General features: G+C 40.4%; 2 protein-coding genes across 4 annotated transcripts in view; both read right to left on the bottom strand.

Moving 5' to 3' along the window:
• TAF2 (TATA-box binding protein associated factor 2) overlaps positions 1-4051 on the bottom strand; it is a 67679-nt gene extending 63628 nt beyond the window's left edge. Inside the window, exons 1-2 of one of the 2 annotated variants that reach the window (XM_039853869.1) lie at positions 3890-4051; positions 3404-3458 (exon numbers count right to left, since the gene is read on the bottom strand). In XM_039853869.1, the coding sequence (XP_039709803.1) occupies positions 3404-3458; positions 3890-3972 (138 nt within the window). In that variant the 5' untranslated portion in view covers positions 3973-4051. The remainder of the gene's footprint in view (positions 1-3403; positions 3459-3889) is intronic. The other variant, XM_039853870.1, reaches the window with a different exon arrangement.
• A 1286-nt stretch (positions 4052-5337) lies between these two features.
• Positions 5338-19561, bottom strand: DSCC1 (DNA replication and sister chromatid cohesion 1). 2 transcript variants are annotated; one of them, XM_039853872.1, is made up of 9 exons: positions 19246-19559; positions 17084-17252; positions 14711-14845; positions 12462-12552; positions 11952-12090; positions 11494-11546; positions 11150-11304; positions 8437-8585; positions 5338-5807 (listed from the first exon to the last, which is right to left on the bottom strand). In XM_039853872.1, exons 1-9 carry the CDS (start codon positions 19425-19427, stop codon positions 5699-5701), a joined length of 1182 nt encoding a protein of 393 aa, XP_039709806.1. In that variant the 5' UTR covers positions 19428-19559; the 3' UTR covers positions 5338-5698. The 2 variants fall into 2 exon arrangements, with proteins under 2 accessions (XP_039709806.1, XP_039709807.1); XM_039853873.1 differs by lacking the exon at positions 8437-8585 and having other exon boundaries at positions 19246-19561.
• Positions 19562-20733: the final 1172 nt, after the last annotated feature.

Genomic DNA, 20733 nt, shown 5'->3' with positions numbered 1-20733 from the left:
AACATCAACTGCCAAGATTATCTATCCAGTATATGTCACAGACTCTTACCCTAGCCACCTTTCTCAATACACAAAATGGTCATGGTGGCAAGAATGGAGGCTATGCCTGAGCCCAACAACATCGTCTTCTCCCATCAAGGCTAATCTGACTGACTACCACCACTGCCAAGTGCCCATTTCCCAAAAGCAGAAGATCACAGTAAGCTTCTAATGGGACCTTCCCAGGAAGGATCAGTGAGTCACTAGGTAGAAAAATAACTGCATCAGACAGCTTGCGTCATAAGGGTGACAGTGATTTGTCCTGTTAAGAACAGACACGTATTCTAGATTTTCCTTCTCTAACTACAATGTACAGTTGACCCTTAAATAACTTAGGGGTTTGGGGCACCGGCTATCCAGTTGAAAATCCACATATAACTGAAGTCAGCCCTCCACCACCGCGGATTCCCAACTGTGGATGGAAAACAGCTGACCCTTGAACAATGAGCATTTGAACTATGCTGGTCCACTTATACACAGAAATCCACATTTAAGTTCAAACCCCATGTTGCAATACCTCACACGTGCCTCCCTTGATACACAGAAAGGTGGCAACGGACTCTTAAAACACAGAAAATTTACTGGTTTTATCCTGTGCTCCATCACCCAGAAGCAGCTGGCATTATCGATTGCTAAAGGTTCAGTTACGCACCAACTGAAAGACGTTCAAAAGGATGCTGTCTTAAACTAGTGGACAAAAAATAGGGTCACTTCTCCACAGCCAAAACAGATCTGAGAACCAAGGGATAAAATTTGGAGTGACAATTTTCACTATTGCACCAAGCCACTGAAAGAACATTTGCTTCCTGTCTTTGCGACCTTGGGTTCAGTGTGTTTAGAGGTCCTAGTGGTCAAGGGAGAAATGCATCCGCTAGGGCACATAGTCAAGGTTCCATTAAATTGGAAGCTGAGACTGTCCCCTGACCACTTTGGGCTCCTTAGGACAATGAATCAATAGGCAGAAAAAGAAGTCACTGTACTGGCTGGAGAAACTAATCCCAATTATCAACCAGGAACTGAGGTTCTCCTATACAGTAAGGATAAAAATTACATGTGGAATATACAGGATTCGCTGGAATGCCTCTTAGATCTCACTTGATCAATATTCCTACTCAATGGAAAACTGCAACAACTCAATAAAGATAGGACAAGCAAGGATGCAGATCCTACAGAAAAGGTCTAGGTCAGGTCAAAAGAAATGCTGATAAAAAGAAAGGAGATATGGAATGGGTGGAGGAATAAGGAAACTTTTTATCAGCTATGGCCTTGACACCAACTTAAGAAAGCACTGGCTGTAGTAATAAGTTTCACATTCTCTTACGCAGTTTTCTTTCCACTATCTACTATGAAAGATTCTGGTGATAGCTAATATTTTAGGTGGGAAGAGTACTGAATTGCCATTTCTTTACACTATTACATTAGTTCAGGGGTCAGCAAACTTTTTCTTAAAGGGCTAAACAGTAAATAGGTTTTATAAGCCACACAATTCTGTCACAGCCACTCAAATCTCCAAAGCAACCATAGACAACATATAAATAGATGTGATTGTGTTCAAATAAAACTTTACTTACAAAAATAGGTAGTTGCCTATTGCTAACCCCTACAATAGCTGATAGGACTTTGTAAGTCCTGTGCTGGGAACACTAGCTCTTTATCTCAACATACAATAAGATGCTTTGGAGTAAACGAGGTAAACTGTTCTAGTCTCCTTTTGCTCCTCCTAATCCACTCTCCACCCTACTTTGTACTCCAGGAGCTGCACTAACTGGGCCCTCTGGCTTCTGGTTGGCTTGCTCAAATGGGAGACACCGGAGGAAACTGAAGAGCAGAAGGAAAAGTAAGCTTATTATATTTATTCCCCCAGGTTCCTCTCTGCCAGGGTGAGGGAGGCAGTGGCTTCATTCTTCTACCAAAGGCCATTTAAAGGACTCTCCCACAGCTACAGTAGGTTCTAGTAACCTCTCCCTTTGTTTATTCAGGTTTAAAGTGGTAACTGTTCCTGAATGCTATCTAGTGTGCTCCTCTATCTTGTTTCTTCTCTTAACCCCGTTTGTTCTTGCTGAAGTAGTCTTTTCACTATTTCCCCTCAATTAACATGTATGAATGTGCCATTCGTTTCCTTCCAGGACCCTAACCCACATACCATCTGGCCAATATTTCCAGTGGGAAACCTAAAATCATCCACAACTCCTTTATAGCATTCCTAATAAGACTCAACTGCAATCCCTTTCTGCCTATGATTTTGCCAGGGGCAGAGGAGGTAAAGAAGGGGAACAATAAACAGAAGGGAGTTGCAAATGACTCTTAGGTCACTCTTAATTAAAAACAGCTCGATTACTTATTAACTTCATGCCTTTAAGAAGTTAGCCTCCATTCTTTCAGATGCTTTTTATAAAAATTAAAATAGTATCTACCTCATGGGGTCATTGTGAAGATTAAGTGAGGCTGGTCATGCACATATAACCTTAGAAGACAGTCTTATATGTAGTATGTACGCAATAAATGTTCACAGTAATTCAGTCAATCATGTCTACTATATTTCTATGCCATTTCGCTAAAATTTTCATTCAGGGCTTCATCAATTCTCCCCTAGATTATTACAGTAACCTCTTAATTAGACTCCCTAATTCTTATGTCTTCACTACCCTATTCATACAACACAATATATCTTGAGTATCCTTCCATGAGGTACAAGGTAAGAAACCATATGTAAGGAATACTGAAAGAGAAATTCCTTAAATGAAGAAATTGAACTTAATGAACTTTTAAGGATCCTTATAAATCTAAGATTCTATGATTCTTATGAAAATGTTACTTTTTAATATCTGTACAGCTCATCATATGCAAACAAGCTGGAGAGAAAAGTTTACGCCATCACTCAAAGAAAACCAGCTCACATTAAGATTTTGGTCTTTTAACACAGGTCGCCCTGAGAGAGTAAATTAAGTACTTGGACTGTCAAGGACTTTCTTAGAATGAATTATATCCACAATCCATACACCTAAATGGGGGAGGGGAGGTTGATACTAGATTTCAAACACCTTATCTAAAATTTCACTAGCAAGCAATGTCACCTTAACGAGGTCAGTCAAAAATCAGAAAACAAAACTGGCCTCTTAGCCAAGTCAGTGTGTGTGCTAATCTTCATTTTTTTTTATAGCAGAAATCTCACTATGGGCTTATTCTTGTTTCATGTACAAATCTAAAATTCTTGGTAATACAGACATTCATATTCCACAACAGATTAAAGGGAACAAAACTTTAATCAGGAAATAGGAAAAAAAAAAGCGAGGGGAGGGAAAGTTTCTAAGTATTGGTAAAGGGTGGACTTGTTACTGCTTATGATTGTTGAGAATATACTTACCACAACAGATTTTCTCTGGAAGTTTATGTTGTTGATGCAGACGACCTGATGGGTTGTATATTAAAAAATACAAAAAATAAAGAAAACATCTCTATTATTAAATGAAGCATAAGTCCATCCAAGTATAAGCAACGACTGTGTTCTAAGCAGTTCAAAATCACACTTTCTAATTTTAAAACACTACAGATTGGGTGAACTTGCTTGTTTCAAATTTAGCAACAGCCACGAAAATAAATTTCTTTGGACAAATATAGTGCAGTACTTTTAAGAAAAAGGTCTGTTAACCTGCAAGGGGCATTAAATCTGTTGGAATTACTCTGTCATTCAAAGCATTTTCACCCTGGAAATATTTATTTCCACCACAGTGAGCGGGATCTAGTTCCCCACTGGGTTTCCCCGGCCAACCAAGTCAGTTCCAAGCAATCACAAAATATAACTAATGAAAACAAAACCTAGGAGAGAAAAGTGAGATGAAAAAATACTTATAATTTATATGGCCTTGGGCTTTCGAAGCCCTTGTCTCCTTTCTTCCTGTTCATTCTGGCGGGCTCTAAGCCAGTCGGCGGCATGAAGCGATCCGGCAGAGCTTGGGTTCTCGGCTTCACCGACCGCTGCGGGGCATTACCGGGCTCTGGGACCGCACACTCCCCGGCTCCCCCGCGCTCCCCGGAGCTCCCTTGGCACCCAGGTCCGGCCCCGCCCGTGCCGCCGCCGCCGCCTCAAATTCGCTCTCCCGATTCGGCTCCCCTCAGCCACTTTCGCCGAGCTCCTGTCACGGAGACGTGCCTCTCAGACACCGATCAAAGCGACCGCCAGCCGACATCTTGGCTGTCACCTCTGACCTCCGGCGTGACCGGAAGCCGGCGGAGGGGGCGGAACCGGAAGTTTCTTGTAGGTGGGCGGGCCTTGCGATACTGGTGGGATTTTGTGTTTGCCTTTTCATGGACTTATAGTGGGTGAGTACTGTTGAGATTTAGGACAGCGAACACAAATAAATATTTATTAGGTGAGTTGAGAAGAGCGGGAGAGAAAGGAGAGAACTTTAAATTTTAGAGTGATAAAGGTCTAGCGCAAGCACTTTGAGAAGTATGGGAACAAAGTCTGCGAAGAGCTAGGGGCGCGGAGCTAGGAACCTGAGTCTCCTAAAACCAGGAGGGGTGTGCCTCTGGTCTGTCGTGTAAACAGACACCATAAACTCACTGGGCTCCAGTGATTTAAGCTGCAAAATATGTGATTAGATCCCGGATCATCTAACTCAGACTCCAGATTCCTCACTAGGTACTGCTGCCTTGGTTTTGTGTGTGTGTGTTTAAATAAAATAATCCACATAGATCCAGAAAAATTTCTTGAAAGACAGGACAAATATTTTGAAGCCATCGTATCTGCATTTTATGTGCTTGAAGATAAAACAACTGTAAATTCAATTAACAGTTATGTCTTGGTTAATTAATTGTGGGTTATCCATTAACATTATTTTAACCTTAGACCAGATTTATCTGTGCCTACCCTCTCCAACTTGTCACAGTGACAAGTTCATTAGCTAAATTAAAATTAATTTGAATTTTGGCCCAAATGAAAACAAATTAGGAAAATAAAGCTATAAAAGAACTTTATCCAACATTACTTGTACATAGTTTTCTAGTGACGTTACCTGTGTCAGTATTCTCCATTATAGGATCATAAACTGCTGTATGAGTATCCTTCACATACGATTGAGGATCAAATTCATGCCATTCCAAAGTGTGTCTTTCCATCAACCAGGCAAACAGAGGAGCAAGCAGTCAAGCCAATATCATCAGTGCAAAGAACTAAGGTAGACAACTAATGGCATCTAGTGACTTCCTGTTGGTGGAAGGCTCAGAGTGGAGGGGAACCCACTTACTTGAGAAATGACATTTAAGTGAAGAAATAATTCTCTTCTAGGAAACTAACTATTTAGTTGTCTGAAAGCTTTTAAATTTATTAATGATTAGAATGTCAAATCCTAGTTCATTGAAATGTTTAATCCAAAAAGTATAAATAAAACCATATAGACTATAGAACTATACTAAACATAAAAAATAGCACTTTCTTTTGTTCTTGTTTACACTGTGTACACTGGTACATAATAGAAACAAAATTTGAAAGATACAGAAATATACATTTAGGAAAAAAAGAGTGGTCGTTTCAAAATGCTTAAGATGAGGAGAAAATAATGCCTCAAACCACTAGGTTTTTAAAAGTCTGGAATACAAATACATAAAAGAACCTTTTTGTTATAACCAGAAACTTAGTCCCCCCAAAAAGAATGTTCTTTTAAGGAATAGGCCTTCTTGAGTTGTAAACTTTAACACCATTTTGCATGGAAGATCGAGAATGTTTAGTGAGTAATGCACCTATGGTTTGCTTCTCTCCACACAAATCTCTGCGGGAACAATAAAAAAAAAAAGAATAGCATGAATATTTTAGAGAACATAGCATAATATTCACAGTACTAGTTACTTATATCTCTTTCTCCTAAATCCATCTTTCCAACAAGTGTATGTGTGCCTGCGGAAGAGGCAGGGTAGAGAGCAGTTACTACCAAGCCTTAATTGAACTAGGTATATCACATGCGGTATCTTCGACATTCACAAAGAGTATGTGTAATATATTATTTAATCCCACATTAAATGAGTAAACCAAGGCTTGGTAGTAAAAGAGCCAAATTTTGCAGCCACCTCTGTATGACTTCAAAGCCCAGGTTTTTTCATTTTATCACACGGCCTCCAAATTAGAAATACAAGCAATGTGGTACAGGAGGGGTCTAGACTCAGAAATCCTGGATAGTTGGCCACCTGTGTGAGCTTGTCTAGGTTGCCTCCCCTCCTTGAACTTTAGCTTACTCTTCTGTACCCCGCCCTCCCAACAAAAGGAGACTATAACTGGAACATAATGGAGGGAAGAAAGGGAGGACATGAACTGAAGAAGGGAGCAAGGGCCAGATCATGTAGGGCCCTGAAGAACATGGGAAGGAGTTGTGATTTAATTCTAAGCATAATAGGAAGCCACTAGGAGGGTTTTAATTAATGGAAAAGCTTAATGTGATCTAAGTTTCAAATAGTGGAGGCAATGAGTTGATGATTATAGAAGCTGGGTAGTGAGTTCATGGAGGGTTCATTATATTATACTGTCACTTCTGAATGTTCAAAATTTCCAAAATAAAAACTTTGGGGGGGAAAAAAAAGGGAGAGAGAAAGAGGGCAAATAGAAGGAGACCAATTCAGAGTCAAATATGAGATGATCCATCAGAATTTGCTTATAGTTTGAACCAGGGGGTGAGAGAAAAAAAAGACAAGGGTGATTGCTCGAGTTTTTGCCTGAGTAACTGGATTAATGGTAGTGCTGTTAACTGAGATGTGGAAGATGGGGTTAGGACAAGGGGGTATCAACTGTTCTGTTATGAGTATGTTAGGTTTAAAATTCCTATTAGATATCCAAGTGAAAATGTTAGTTAGGCAGCTTGATATAAGAATCTGGAGCTCAGGAAAAAGGTTAAGTATGAAGATAAAATTAGGAAGACACTAAATTTAAATCCGGGTCTAGATGAAGGCACCGAGGGAAGAAATATAAACGGAACAGAAGACGTGTGTCCAAAAACAGTGTCCTGGAACACTCCAACATTTGAAGATTGGGAAGAACAGGGAGACAACAGCAAAAGAGAATAGGAGCCGCCTTGGGGGAGAGGGAGAAAACTGGTATATTTCAAGTATAAAGCGGTTCAGGGCGTCAAATGGTGCCAAGAGGCCAAAAAAACAAGGACAGACAATTGGCTGCTGAATGTAGAAAGATGGATGTCATTGGGTTAAGAAAAGAATAGGAGACAAAGCAGAAAGTGAGTACACAAACTTTTAAAAGTTTTCTTGTGAAGAAGAACAGAGGACATGGGGTCCAGTTGGCTGTTACTGTTGTTTTCTAAAGATGAGCAATACTACAGAATATCGTTGATGGGAATAATCCAGTAGACAGGGAGACATTAATAACACGAAAGGAAAGGGATAACAAGATGTAAGCCTTTAAAAGACCAGAAGAGATGGATCCAGTGCAGAAGGAAGACTAACTTGAGAGGACGGTGGTGCATTATACAGGCAGGACTGCAAACACAGTGGGTGCAGACACAAAGAGGCTGGCAGAGTTGGCAGTAGAAAAAAAGATAGTTTTTGTCTGTTTCCATGTCCTCAGGAAACAAGGTCATCAGCTGAGGATGAAGAGGAAATGGGGTGCTGGTGGTATGAAAAGAGAAAAGAGAAGGTAAAGTGAGCTCCAAGGGTAGAAAAGTTTCACAAGGAAATTATGCCTTGCCAGGGGCCCTAAGTAGCATTGAAGTTCTTAGGTGAGCTTCGCAAGCCCCACGACATATTTTTACCTAGGAAATTTTAGCTGCCCAGGGATAGGCACAAAGTAATCAGAAAGTTGGGTTTAATCTTTGTAGGTTTTTGCCTGGGAGGTTTATGACAGGTTGGAGAGAGAAGGCCAAAGGAGTAGTGCGGAGAGTAAGTTGGAGAGACTGACCAGGGAATCCAATCTCAAGAGAGAGGACTTGAGAGGTGAGACACAGTGAAGAGGTGACAGTATTAGTGGATTTGAGGTCCTATTAGCAGTGGCTTCGGGGCAACTTGTCTTTCTGCAATCTGGCTTCTACCAAAATGTTAAAGCAAGGCAGCAGGAAAGATCAGAAGTGGCATCTGAGAGGGGTGCTGGCATTGGAGTCATAGTGGGGTACATAGTTTGACCATCCCTCTAAGAGTGGCAATTTTGCAGGGAGGAGGGCAGAGAAGTGGTTTTCAGAAGCTGTGCTAAGGAAGAAAGATAACATATACCCAAACTCCAGGATCAGCAGTTGTGGAAAATGATAGAGAAGACAACCATCACTTGAGAAAGTTTCGAAGGAAGCAGACAGTAACACCAAAAAAAAAAAAAAAAAAAAAAGTGTTCTAATAAGAAATCTAAAACCCTATGCCACACTTTATTTTTTTAAAAGAACTCTCAAAATTCATTTTTAATAATTTACTTACTGAATATATGGAGCAATAGCTTCTTCTGTCCACTTCTCCCTTAGAGAGAATAGACTATTAAAACGTTCCTGATTATCCTCAGGTAAATCATCTACTTTTAACAAAAATATGGTTTCTGGTCTCGACTGTCTATCCACCAAGGCTAAACCCTATTAAGAAATGAGAAAAAGGACAGTTAACGTAATGGTCTAATGTTTAAATATGACTCATTCTTTTAACTTTAGGTTTAGCTTAGCCCAAGGCATTGAGATGCCACCTTCATGAAACTTAGCAAATTACCCAGAGACTTACAATAGCTTTTTTCATTAAAAAACAAAACACCTCCTTTAAACAGTGAATTCTCCTTTTCCCTTCTGCAGGCTGGCTTCTACCATACAATATATCAACACAGCTCTAGTTTGGTCCCCAATAACCTGTCATTGACAAACCCAGTGGGCCCTTTTCTTGGATTCATCTGGTTAGCTCTGTTTTGTCAATGTTGCCCCTTCCTCTTTGAATGTCTATCTGACGTCACCGTCCCATTATTTTCCCCCTAACTTCATGTTGCAGTTCCTTGGGCCTCCATCCTGACCCCTCTACTTGTCTCACTGTCACTGTCCTGACTAACCTGTAATTTCAACTTGCTAATAACTGTAATACTTGTACCTAAACTCAAATCTCTCTTCTGAGCACCCGATCTCTATATCCAAACCTATATATGAACTAATCGTGTTTGTCACCCAAACCTGCTCTAGTCCCACTATCCTAGGAAGCCAGGAAAGCTAGGCATCATCATCGATTTCATTATTCAAACCCCACACTTAAGTGGTCACTACATCCTACACGTTTTAAAGCCTCAACATTTCTCTGTCTGTTCTCCATCACCTATTTCTTTGGTCAGTACTCTCTTAGTATTTAAATGTTGAGAGCCTGTATGGTCCTCCTTTTTCATTACCTAGTCAACCTACCTTCCTACCTTCCTTCCTCCCTCCCTCCCTCTGCACTCCTTCCCTCCCTACCTATTGCTAATGTAATAGTGTTCTTTCTAAAAGGCAAAACTCATCAGGTAGCTCTAGATTCTAAGTGGTGTCAATGAATGGCCCCACAGAGCTTTCTAGATAGAGCTGAAATTCCTTACCACAGTCCACAATGTCCCTCACTAACTCATCAGCACCTTTCACTCCAGTCATGCATCCCTACTAACAGTGCCCCAATTTTTATCCCTCCATGCCCTGGAACATGCTCTCTCCGATTCTCATCTCTGCCCTTCCATCTACAGAATTAAGTTCATCCTTTCCAACTCAACAGCTGAAACATCCATTCCTTCTGAAAAATCATCCTGACCAGATCGATAGCCCCTTTCCTTTGCTCCTATTACAGCTCATGCATGCCCTTCCCATGGCAGGGATTGCCCTACGTTGTAAGAAGAGATTAACACGTGTAATGTGCACCCGCCTCCACTGCCAGTCCCCAGGATGAGGACCTTGAGGCACCTCGCGTGATGTTTTCTCTACAATGTCAAGCATGGTGCCTAGTCATAAAAGGAACTCCGTAAATACTAAGCAAATCCTTTCACTTATTTAACAAATACTTACCAGGCATACAATATATGCCAGGCAGTATGCTATATACTGTCAAGCAACAGTGAACAAAATTCTATCGAAGGAGAGAGTGTGGAACTGCATGATTAGACAGTTTTTTCCAAAGCTAAGTGATAAGTGCCATGAAGGAAAAATAGAGGGTACTAAGGAAGAATAAAACAGAAGGCATTGTTTTAGAGTGAAGGAGGGACTCCTTGATGAAGTGACTCAAAGATGAGTAGGAGGTGGCCAGGTGAAATTAGGGAGAAGATCATTCCAGAACAAAAAGCCTTGTATGAAGGTCCTAAGGTAAGAGAGAGCTTGATGATTCTGAAAACCTAAAAGAAGGCTGGTATACAGTGAGCAGGAGAGAAAGTTGCAAGAGATGAAGCTATGGAGAAGATTATGAAGCGCTTTGAGGGCCAAGATACAAATTCTTGATTTCTATCTTAAATGCAGTGGCCAACCATTACAGAGATTGAAGCGAGATGCTCAGCTAAGCTGACCAGCATTTTAAAAAGATCATTCTAGTAGCACTGCAGAGAATGGATTGGAGGTGAGCACAATCAAAAGTATAGAAGGCCTGCTTAGGGATGTTGTTGCTACTTAGAGCCAGATGAACGTGAGAGTTTGGGCTAAAACAGTAGAAATGGAGAGAAGTGGAATCAAAAGCAATACCCCAGATGGGAACCGGGATTAACTGCAAATGGGCCTGAAGATTCTCACTGAGGTGATTAAAATGTTCCCAAACTAGGCTCCAGCTCTCCATCTTCCCTGGCTGTAACCTGCCCTCCCCCCGCCCCCTCCCCCGGGGGTACATAACCCATCTTCTAGCACATAATGTGCTTTTAATAAAAGAATATTTCTCATTTAAAAAAATGTTCTAAAACTAGACCGTGGTGGCTGTGTAATTCACTAAATTTACCTAAAATCTTTTTTAAAAGTGAACTTTATAATATGTAAATTATTCTTCAAGAAGACGTTGGGTTTTTCTTAAGGATTTTGTGAGATGGATTGAGTGCATAGTCCACTCGTAGTGGGTGCCTAGGAAAATAAATACTGGCTCCAAATTCAGTTCCAATACAAGTTTCATTTCACCTAGTAATTAATATTAACCCATCGAGTTATGGTGGCGGTCACCATCACTACCTTACCTTAAGCTGGTCAAGCCTAGTTGTCATTCCTTCAGGAACACTCTGTTGCCACACTTCTTGAAACTCAGCCAGATTGAACTTCACTGCATTTTGAAGTAGCATTTGTGCTGTGGCTCTGCATATTTTGTCAGCGCTCAATTCAAAATACACTTCACCTGAGGAAAAGGTACCAGATAGTTTCATATTTTCTTCTTACACTGCTGTTTCTTTTTCCTCCATGCAGTTCACAGAAAATTATACACAACTCATCTCCCACATAACCATGGAGTTATTTTTAACATGAACACACCTCAGAAAGGCACGTTAATTTGAACATACAAGTTAAAATACTTTCCAAATCTTACCTTCCTCTACATATTTTCTCCCGTAACATTCGAGACAGTGTTCGATCATTTTCCTGAAAAATTTTAAACACTCATTTGAAAAGTTATCACATTTTTATGCATTATATGTTCGATACCATTGCTAACTAGAAACTAAGATAGAAATTTGAGATTTGAAATAATAGTATATGATTTGGGTTGCCAAGTAAAACTTTACATTAGGCACTAAGTAAAATATACTGGGAAGCTATTACATGCCAGACTATTATAAAATGGCTTAAACATAATTATATAACCATCACGTACATTTATTCACCCTAGTGACCAAAATTCCCAAGTCCTTCTTGGTTATATATTTTTCAAATTTCTATAAGATATCAAAATATAGTCTATACTTATGCCCTGGGTTTAGATCCAACTTGGAATATAATTTTCTTCCCCTTAAGGAAATCTGGAGGGACGGTGATCAACATACTTACTCTGGCTCTAAAGGGCCAAGTTCCTGAAGGCATACATTCAAAGGAACTTTACTGAAAGACCAAGATTCAGAATCCACAAGCTGAGTTACGTGATTCAGAAGTTTCATCTCATAATCAAATTCAAGAATCCTCCAATAACCTACAAATTCCAAAAGTTGTATTTATCAAAGAACATGTTAGGCAAATTAATTGGCTAATAAACTGATAAAGTAGCAGCATGCTCTTGTCCACTGCAAAGCAGGAGACACTTTCTCGCTCTAACGTGGTTCTATTACTACATAATCCAAAGAAAAAGGCCTGTAAAGAGTAGTTAAAGTCACTAGCCACACTCAGATCTTCTCGTGTAAAGATGATCATGTGTAGTCTCTACCCCACACCCAAAAATACAAATATCATCGTCCTTGAGCCCAAAAGATTAAATAAACAATATGCAACGGGGTGAAGATGTCCCAAAACTCCTCTTATATAATGTTCAATGTTATCATTATTAATAATAGTAGGCAATGCTACCTCCAATCTCACAGGCATTTAGCACTTGTAATTGAGCCATTAGTTCTTCCTCACTTGCCTGAATTTGATCGAGCAAATCTTCAGTTGTATACTGAAACAAGAAAACGAATCATTTTAATTCCTATGTAGAACATTTTTTTAAGACTTACCGAGTTTGTGGGAGTAAATACATAGACCAGATTAAAGCAACATTCATACACCAGTTCAAATTCTTTTGTTCATGTGTAATGATTACTACATGAAGTCAGTGGATATCACAGAAGAAAATACAGGGTTGAATCTTTGTAATGCTGGATTTAGCAATGACGCCAAATAACACCAAAACATGAGCAACAAAAGAAAAATAGATAAATTGGACTTCATCAAAATGAAAAACTTTTGTAGTTCAAAATATCATCAACACAAAGGGACAAATATTGTAGGATTCCACTTATATGGGATATAAAAGTAGTCAGATCCAGAGACAAAAAGTAGAATAGTGGTGGCCGGAAGCTGCGGGCAGGGGAGACCGGAGAATTAGTGTTTAATGGGTAAAGAGTTGCAGCTTGAGAAGATGAAAACTTTCTGTAGATGGATGGTAGTGATGGTTGCAGAACAATTTTAATGTATTGAATGCCAAAGAACTATACACATACGGTTAAATTGGTAAATTTTATGTTAGATACATTTACAATTTTTAAAAAATTAAGAAAGTGAAAAGACAACCCTGAGAATGGGAGAAAATATTTACATATCACATATCTGATAAGGATCTTGTATTTAGACTATATAAAGAACTCTCTTACAACTAAGTAATAAAACAACCCAATTAAAAATTGAACAAAGGATTTCCTGAATAGACATTCTCCAAAGATATATAGTCAACAAGCACATGAACAGAGGCTCAACATCATTAGTCATTAGGGAAATACACATCAAAAACACAACGCTACCTCTTTAAATCCACTAGGATATAAAAAGACAGATAATAACAAGTGTTGTCAAAGATGTGGAGAAATTGGGACCCTCATACGATGGAATGTAAAATGGTACAGCCACTTCGGAAAACAGTAGAACAGTTCTTTGCAAAGTTATACAGTTACTACATGACCCATCAATTCCACTCTTAGGTATATAACCAAGAGGAATGAATATAGAAATCCACCAGAAACTTGTACATGAATGTTCACAGCAGTGCAAGTCGTAATAATTAAAAAGGAAACTACCCAATTGTCCATCAACTGATGAAGGGGTGAATAAAATGTGGTATATCTAAAAAAATAGGGTACTATTCAGCAATAAGAAGGAATAAACTACTGATGCATGCTACGACATGAATGAACCTTGAAAACATCATGCGAAGTCAAAGAAGAAGCCAGTCGGAGGAGGCCACATGTTACATGTTTCTATCATATGAAATGTCCAGAAGAGGCAAATAAATCAGTAGAGACAGAAAATAGATTACAGTTGCCTAAGACTGAGGTGAGAGATGGAAGGAAGGAAAGGTAGGATTAAAAGGTAATAGCTAAAGAGTATGGGGTTTCTTTGGGGGGTGATGAAAACGTTCTAAACTTCATTATGGTGATGATTGTACCACTCTGTGAATGTACTCACAACTGTTGAATTTACAATGAGTGAATTGTTTGATGCATGAATTATTTCTAAATAAAACTGTTCCAAAAAAGAAATTGATCAGTCAATGGAGAAAAAGAGAACTTCTGATACAAATGTGGTCTTCAGAATCAGTAGAGTTCTATAATTTTGAAATTATAAAAGCCTTTTTTTAAATTGGTTTCTAAATATTTTTCCATACTTCTAGGAATTAGTCAATTCTGACATTACAGTAAAAAATACTTTCCATAAAGTATTTATGTAATACATAAATTCCAATACTTATCATAATGCATTTTCTCAAGAGCTCCCAATTATAATTTTCACTAAAAATTTAATTTCTAAAAAATTATAATTGCATAGTTAGAAATGTGAGCTTTCGTCTACACAACCATCACCACGATATATAGGATTTGCTTTAAAATATTCCAGAAAAATAAAAACAAGGTGGGAGGCAGAAGGAGATAGAAGAAAACAAGATTGACAAAGTAGCAATAAATGTTTAACAGAGTAATGAACATATAGGGGTCTTTCAACTTTGGGGTATGTTTGAAATTTTCATAATATAAACAAAAAAGTAAGAATGTCAACATTAAGTGCCTCTAATTATAGTTCTATTTTTGAAATTCCAAATTAAACAATGAAAATAATAGTCTTACTTTTGAGCAATTTGAATTCTCCTCTTTTTCACTGTCAGGTCCTTCGTAGGTATTCTCCATCAAAAGTCTCTTCAGCTTCTTTAATTTTGGTCTACATCTTCTTAACTCCCAATAATTATTAGAAAAGCCAAAGATCTAGAAATTATAAGTATATATTACATAAATATATATAAATTATATATAGAAATTATAAATATAAATATCTATAAATTATAAACATAAATATAAACATTTAGGGTCCACTCTAAAAGAAAATTTCATACAAAATTTCAAACAACCCATCTACCCTCAAGAAGAAGCAAGGAGAGACCTGTCTTCTGTTTTCTGTTGGGAAGGCACCCACATCTATCCAGCCATCTCAAGCCAATAGATGGGTATCTTCAGGAAACATCTTTTCAAAGCCCAATTAAGAAGATGCTGCCAACACAGTGAAAACCAATAACTGAGCTCTATATCTCAACTGTACTCTGGAAACTAGAGTATACCTAGAAAGAATGACCAAGATGGTGACAGTTCTACAAACCAGGCAGAAATAACTGAAAATGAGTATTTTTAGGCTGAAGAACAGAAAAGAGACATTATCACAGCCTTCAAATAACAAAAAGATGTTAAAAGGAAGAAGGATTATCCTTGTTGCTCATGATGTCAAAATTAAGCAGAAGTTAAGGGAGAGAGACTTCTATTCAATGCAGGATTTTCCTTACTACCTAGAATTGCAGCTAATTCCTTATTGGACTTGTAACAGTGAGAAGCCTACCGCTCAAAGAAATCGAGCTGATAGTGGCTAAATGATGGATAAATATGATTTCCCTCTCTATCTCCAGAACTTGTCTAGTGTCTAGCATTTAGTAGGTGCCCAATAAGAGCTATTTAGTAGGTGCCCAATAAGAGCTGCCCATGAAAGGAGGAAAAGCTGAACTTATTTATCTCTGGAGTACCTTCCAATTCTAAAATGGAAGGTCAGGGGATGCTTCTACTCTCAAACCAGTATAAAGCTTGATTGACAAAACAAGGCCCAGAACCAGATGGAGATGCTGCTAAATGTAAGGCCTTCAAAAGAGGAGCATAAGGACCAAACAATAAAGATTGATTTTTAGCCATTGTCCACAAACCGGCAGCCTGCCGGTTATATCCAGCACACAGACGTTGGTGTGTGCTTTTGTATTAGGACAAAGGGAGGTTTAGCATAGAGTTTAAATTAGTGGCCGACATCGAAAAATTAAGAGATTTTTTACTTCCAAAGTCTAAATTTCAAGCTTTATTTGGAAAAAAGAAATCAGAAGATCTGGTAAGACTGGGTCTGCTTTCTCAAAAGGCCAAGTGGCCACCCACCTACGGGGGGCTTGTGCTCTCCCATTTGCCACACACCCCACCATCCCTATTACTCTTGAAACTGGGTATCCACACCATTCATCAAAGCCAGCCTGCTTTGTTCATGTGTACTCCTTACGTAGCCCTAGTAGGCATCCGAAGTGCAATTAGATTAAAATTTTGGTTAGTATATCTTTGCTAAGTGTTACTCAATCTCAGTACATAGAATTCCCATGAGGACTCAAAGGTACTCACAGATACTGTTATACCTTCACAAAAACACCTACGTAACAAGTGATGAAAAAATATTTTACAAAAGAATGAAATGCCAATGTTTCTAGTCAATTACAATGAAAGACATAACCCTACAAAAACCAAACTACAATGTTTATTGGAAGATCTTCTGTTCTTGCAACATCCTATAAATCACTGAGACTTCCAAGTATTTTCCCTTATTTCTATTCTAATTGTTTTTACAAAAGAAGTTGGCCTGAAGTCATTCTGACAGAATTAAGGGCTGTGCTTTGATTGTTATATGTGTAACAATCTAGCCAGGATGGAGACTTTTGTTTATCTGTCATCAGTAATCTCTAAAAAAATTAAGAATTTGTTATACATGTCTATAGATAGTAAAGAACTAAACCAACTTCGAAGGAGACAAACACATTTCCCTCGAAAACTCAAAAGTTCTTCATTTCTCTACCTTATAAATATTACTGAATGCACTAGTTATGGTTTGGAGGAGTTTCCTTTCAAAACATTTCCACAGAAAAACTTACCCAAAACAGGTAAAGCTTTTAGAATGAGTCACCTAATAGCAAACTTTCTACATTACAAAAAATGATCAACTCGTCTGGGACTTAAACATTAGATTAGGAAAACGAAGACAACTTCACAAGACTACGAACAAAATAATGCTGAGAAATTTCAAATTTCATTAGAGAACTTTTCGGATCTCCTATGATTATACATTTCATATTTGAAGTTTTTAATTAAAGGCAAAATTAGAATATGTATAGTCATTCTCATACTTATACAAATCGGGAGACCAAAAAACAGTACCTCGGTGTGAATAATGTTACAGTGTGTTTCTTCCATCTTCAGCTGGTCTGGAGTTTTACAACCAGGAATTAAAAGCAACATATTGGAAGTGTCCGCTATCTTCAAGTCATATGTTTTGTCTTTACTACACAGCACAGCCGGCTCGTCTTTATCACCACGAATCACAAGACTGTAGGAAAATGGGAAAATACATGGTTTCTTGAAATGCCAAAGGACATCTTCATTATAAAGTTCCAAAATCTTCTAGGCTGGTAGAATTTAAAATTAAGTCTTGAGGCTATATCTGGCCCCTGCTCTCATAGTCCTTGCTCAATGATAGACTCCCCAGAGCAAGAACTGGACTAAGTGACAGAGGGGCATCTGGTGGCCTCACTAAGGAAAAATAACAGGGGCAAGAGTCAAAGAACCCAAATGTCACCACATGGCATCTTTGTGCAAACTGCTGGGAAGAGCACAAGACAAAGCATACAGAAGCTTCAGTCGAGATGTCGCATTTTTCTAAAACATGCAAAAACAGTACTTTCCAAACTTATGTGTATGCATCTTAGCAAATCTTGTTAAAAAGCAGATGGGGATTCAGTAGCTCAGGGATGGGGCCCTGGATTCTGCATTTCTAACAAGCTCTCAGATGATGATCATGTTGCTGGTCCTAGTTCCCATCTGAGTGGTCCTTCTTGTTTTGTGCTGAGAATCCCCCAACAATCAAAGGAGCACATCCTGGCCTAATCATCAGCTATGTTGCAAAGAAACTGGGACCTTATGAAAAGGTTGCAATGCTTAATGAAAAATATGAAGAAGATATGTTTAAAAATTGGTCTAACTGAAGGCTCTGACAAAGAGTCACAGGTGGGGCAAAAAAAAGAATGACCAAAGACAACGATGATGAGGTGACAAGAAAGTTGGTTCTAGCAATTTTCTTCGTCTATAACACCTTTAACCCTTCTGTACACAATTCATTTCTTTTAAATAAATGATATTTAAAAACCTAAAATAGAAGGCTGTGTAAAAGTTTTTTAAAACTAAGCCTTCATTTAAATGAAAAGAATAAAAAAGGATTTTTATTAGCTTCCTGGTGCTGATAACGTTTAATATTCCCCAGTCCCCACTCTTTAACATTTATTTCTATGTTGCACTATCGCTGCTTTGAAATATTTTGTTTAGAACTACCCCTCCACACGCACAAAAAAAAAAAAGAAAAAATTTAAACACACATTTCCAGGCCTTCTGGTTTTTGCCAGCTAGATTAACTATAACTGGGCAAGGAGAAGGTCCTCCCACCTGAAGTCCTTTCTCAAATCCCCGCCTACTCAGATGGGACGAAAATCCACTAGTAAAGTTCTCCTTCAGTTCCCTTAAAGACACTTGGAGCTAGCATCTGAAGACGGGCCAGTGAACTATAATACTGTTTGATGGGGAAAGTATGAAAACTGAAAGACAGCCCAAAGGATTCCATTGAAAGGAACCTACGAGAGAACAAACCACCTAATAAAATAAAACACAAGTGGTGGAGGAACCGACAGTCCTAATTTCCAGGAGCTGGGACTACACAGTTGAGAGCGAGTCTTTAAACTTCTTTGATTTTGTTTTTTAATCCACGGTCTTTCAGCAAATAGGTAGCTGACCTTAGATTAGAAACTGCTTCAGATCCCCAGTCGGTGACCCCACGCAGGTCTGTGTTTTTGAGGGCCTTCTACAATCACCAAGTCTGTAAAATGGCTTTAAACGTATTCCCTACAGTGCTACCCATTGTCAGGGTAAAATAAATCTGAAAAGGCAAGAAGAGCTGTATAAATACTAGCTAGATATTTCTGTTAGATTTTCAGGTAGAATGACCAAGAGTACTGTGCAGCCCCTGGCGTCACTGTTAACGTCTTCAAACCTTCACCGAGGTTCTATTTCCTGACCTGTCTGCGCTGACACAGAACTCCGAGATTGGCTGGAGCGGTCCCAAAGCCTCCCTCAGTCCAGCTAACTGGACGGCCTGGCGGTGGCGCGGAATCCTAGGGCAAAGGCAGCGAGCTGGGGATCAGGCCACCAGGCTGCTGTGAGCCCCCTGTCGAATCAATGCACCCCTCTGGCCCAGTCTCCTCAAACTGCGTTTCCCTGCCGGGAAATCAGAAGGTGGCCGGCACGAAGCTGGAGGCGCGGCCGCCCCCGCTCACCTGCGTCCCGCCTCCACCTGCTGGCACAGCGCGGGCTCCAGCTCCAGCAGGCAGAAGTCGCCGGCGGCGGCGGCGCTGGCCCCGGGGCCGAAGCCCAGGCAGTGCGCGGCCGGCAGCAGCTCGGCGCGGTTCAGCTTGGCGACCTGCAGCGTCGCGTCCACCTCCTCGCGGGTCCTCTTCATCGCTGCGTGGGGTCACGAGGCTTAGGTTTAGGGCGCGAGAACCAAGCTCCCGTAGCTCCCAGGGCCCTGCGATAGGTACACGGGGCCGAATAGATGTTTCTAAAGCGCGCCAAGGCGGCTGGGCGCGTGTTTCCGGGGCGGAGCGCGCCGCGGGCGCGTCCCCGGAAGGGCCACATCTGGCGGGGAGCGCCGGCCCGCAACTGCATCTCCGCAGAACGAGCGGCGGCGGCTGGAAGGAAACCCGCGTTCCCCCGGCGGTAGCTGCGGAAGATCCGAGCCGCGACCCCGTGGGGCGCCACGCGGAACCCTCACCCACCCGTCCCGCTGCCCGTCCCCCTGGTTTCCCGCCAATACCTCTATTTTGTCGCTATCAGAATAGTCTCATCTTCTGCCAGTGGCACGCCTTGTGATAGGCATTTTGCATGCATAATTTCACAGACCCCCCCTCCCCACAGCCTTGTAAAGTGGGCCTTGTTTATCCGTTTTGCAAATGAGGGATCCAGCGCCTTGCCCGTGGTCGCACAGCCAGGAGGTGGCAGTCTGATTCCAGGCCAGTCTATGGCGCTAAAGCATCCTGCCGGGATTGGTGCTAGCATCTTGGACCGGGAGCGAGGCCCGATAGAACTGCACGGGGGATCTTTGGGTCTGGGGACCATTGTATCTGGGAGACTGGCTTGGACTGGCCCCACGCATTGGTTGAGTACCTTGTCAGTGCCCATGGCAGGTTGGGACTGGGGTCCCGAGGAATGGAACCTTTCTGGGGCTGGGAAGGCAGAGCAGTCTCTGGGACAGGGAGACAAGACAACTGGCCCCTGCAGGATGTGGAAACTGCCCACCTGGCCTTCTCTTAAGGTGCCTGCTAGACTAAATCTTAGTGACCTGAATACAACGTTTTAAGACAAGATATGCACATACATGAAAAACATAACAGCATGTGGTAAGCTCTCCCAGGGATGCATGTAGGCTCCCCTTGAGACTTTCACCGCCCCTGAGAGGAATACTCCAGTTAAGAAGTGGTGACCTCCTATTAGTCTGTGTAAAGCAGACTTTGGTCGAAGTCAAAAAATGAGGGTGGGTGAGTGAGTGGTTGAATTCAAAGGAAATGTGCAGGCATTTTCTTTAAACTCCTGTGTGAAATTATATGCAGACACAGAGTAGAGCACCCCAGGAGTCTGGATGGTGCTTTAGTTGGTGGCAGAAATGTTCCTCTGAACTACTTCTTCATTAACCTCTTTTATTATAGCCAAATGTATAAGGAATATGGTGGAGCGAAATGCTGAATATGAAGGCCGTTGCCTGATGGGAA

Source organism: Pteropus medius, unplaced genomic scaffold (genome assembly GCF_902729225.1).
Source record: "Pteropus medius unplaced genomic scaffold, Ma_sr-lr_union100, whole genome shotgun sequence".
Lineage (NCBI taxonomy): Eukaryota > Metazoa > Chordata > Mammalia > Chiroptera > Pteropodidae > Pteropus > Pteropus medius.
This window is presented reverse-complemented; position numbering and strand designations above follow the sequence as displayed.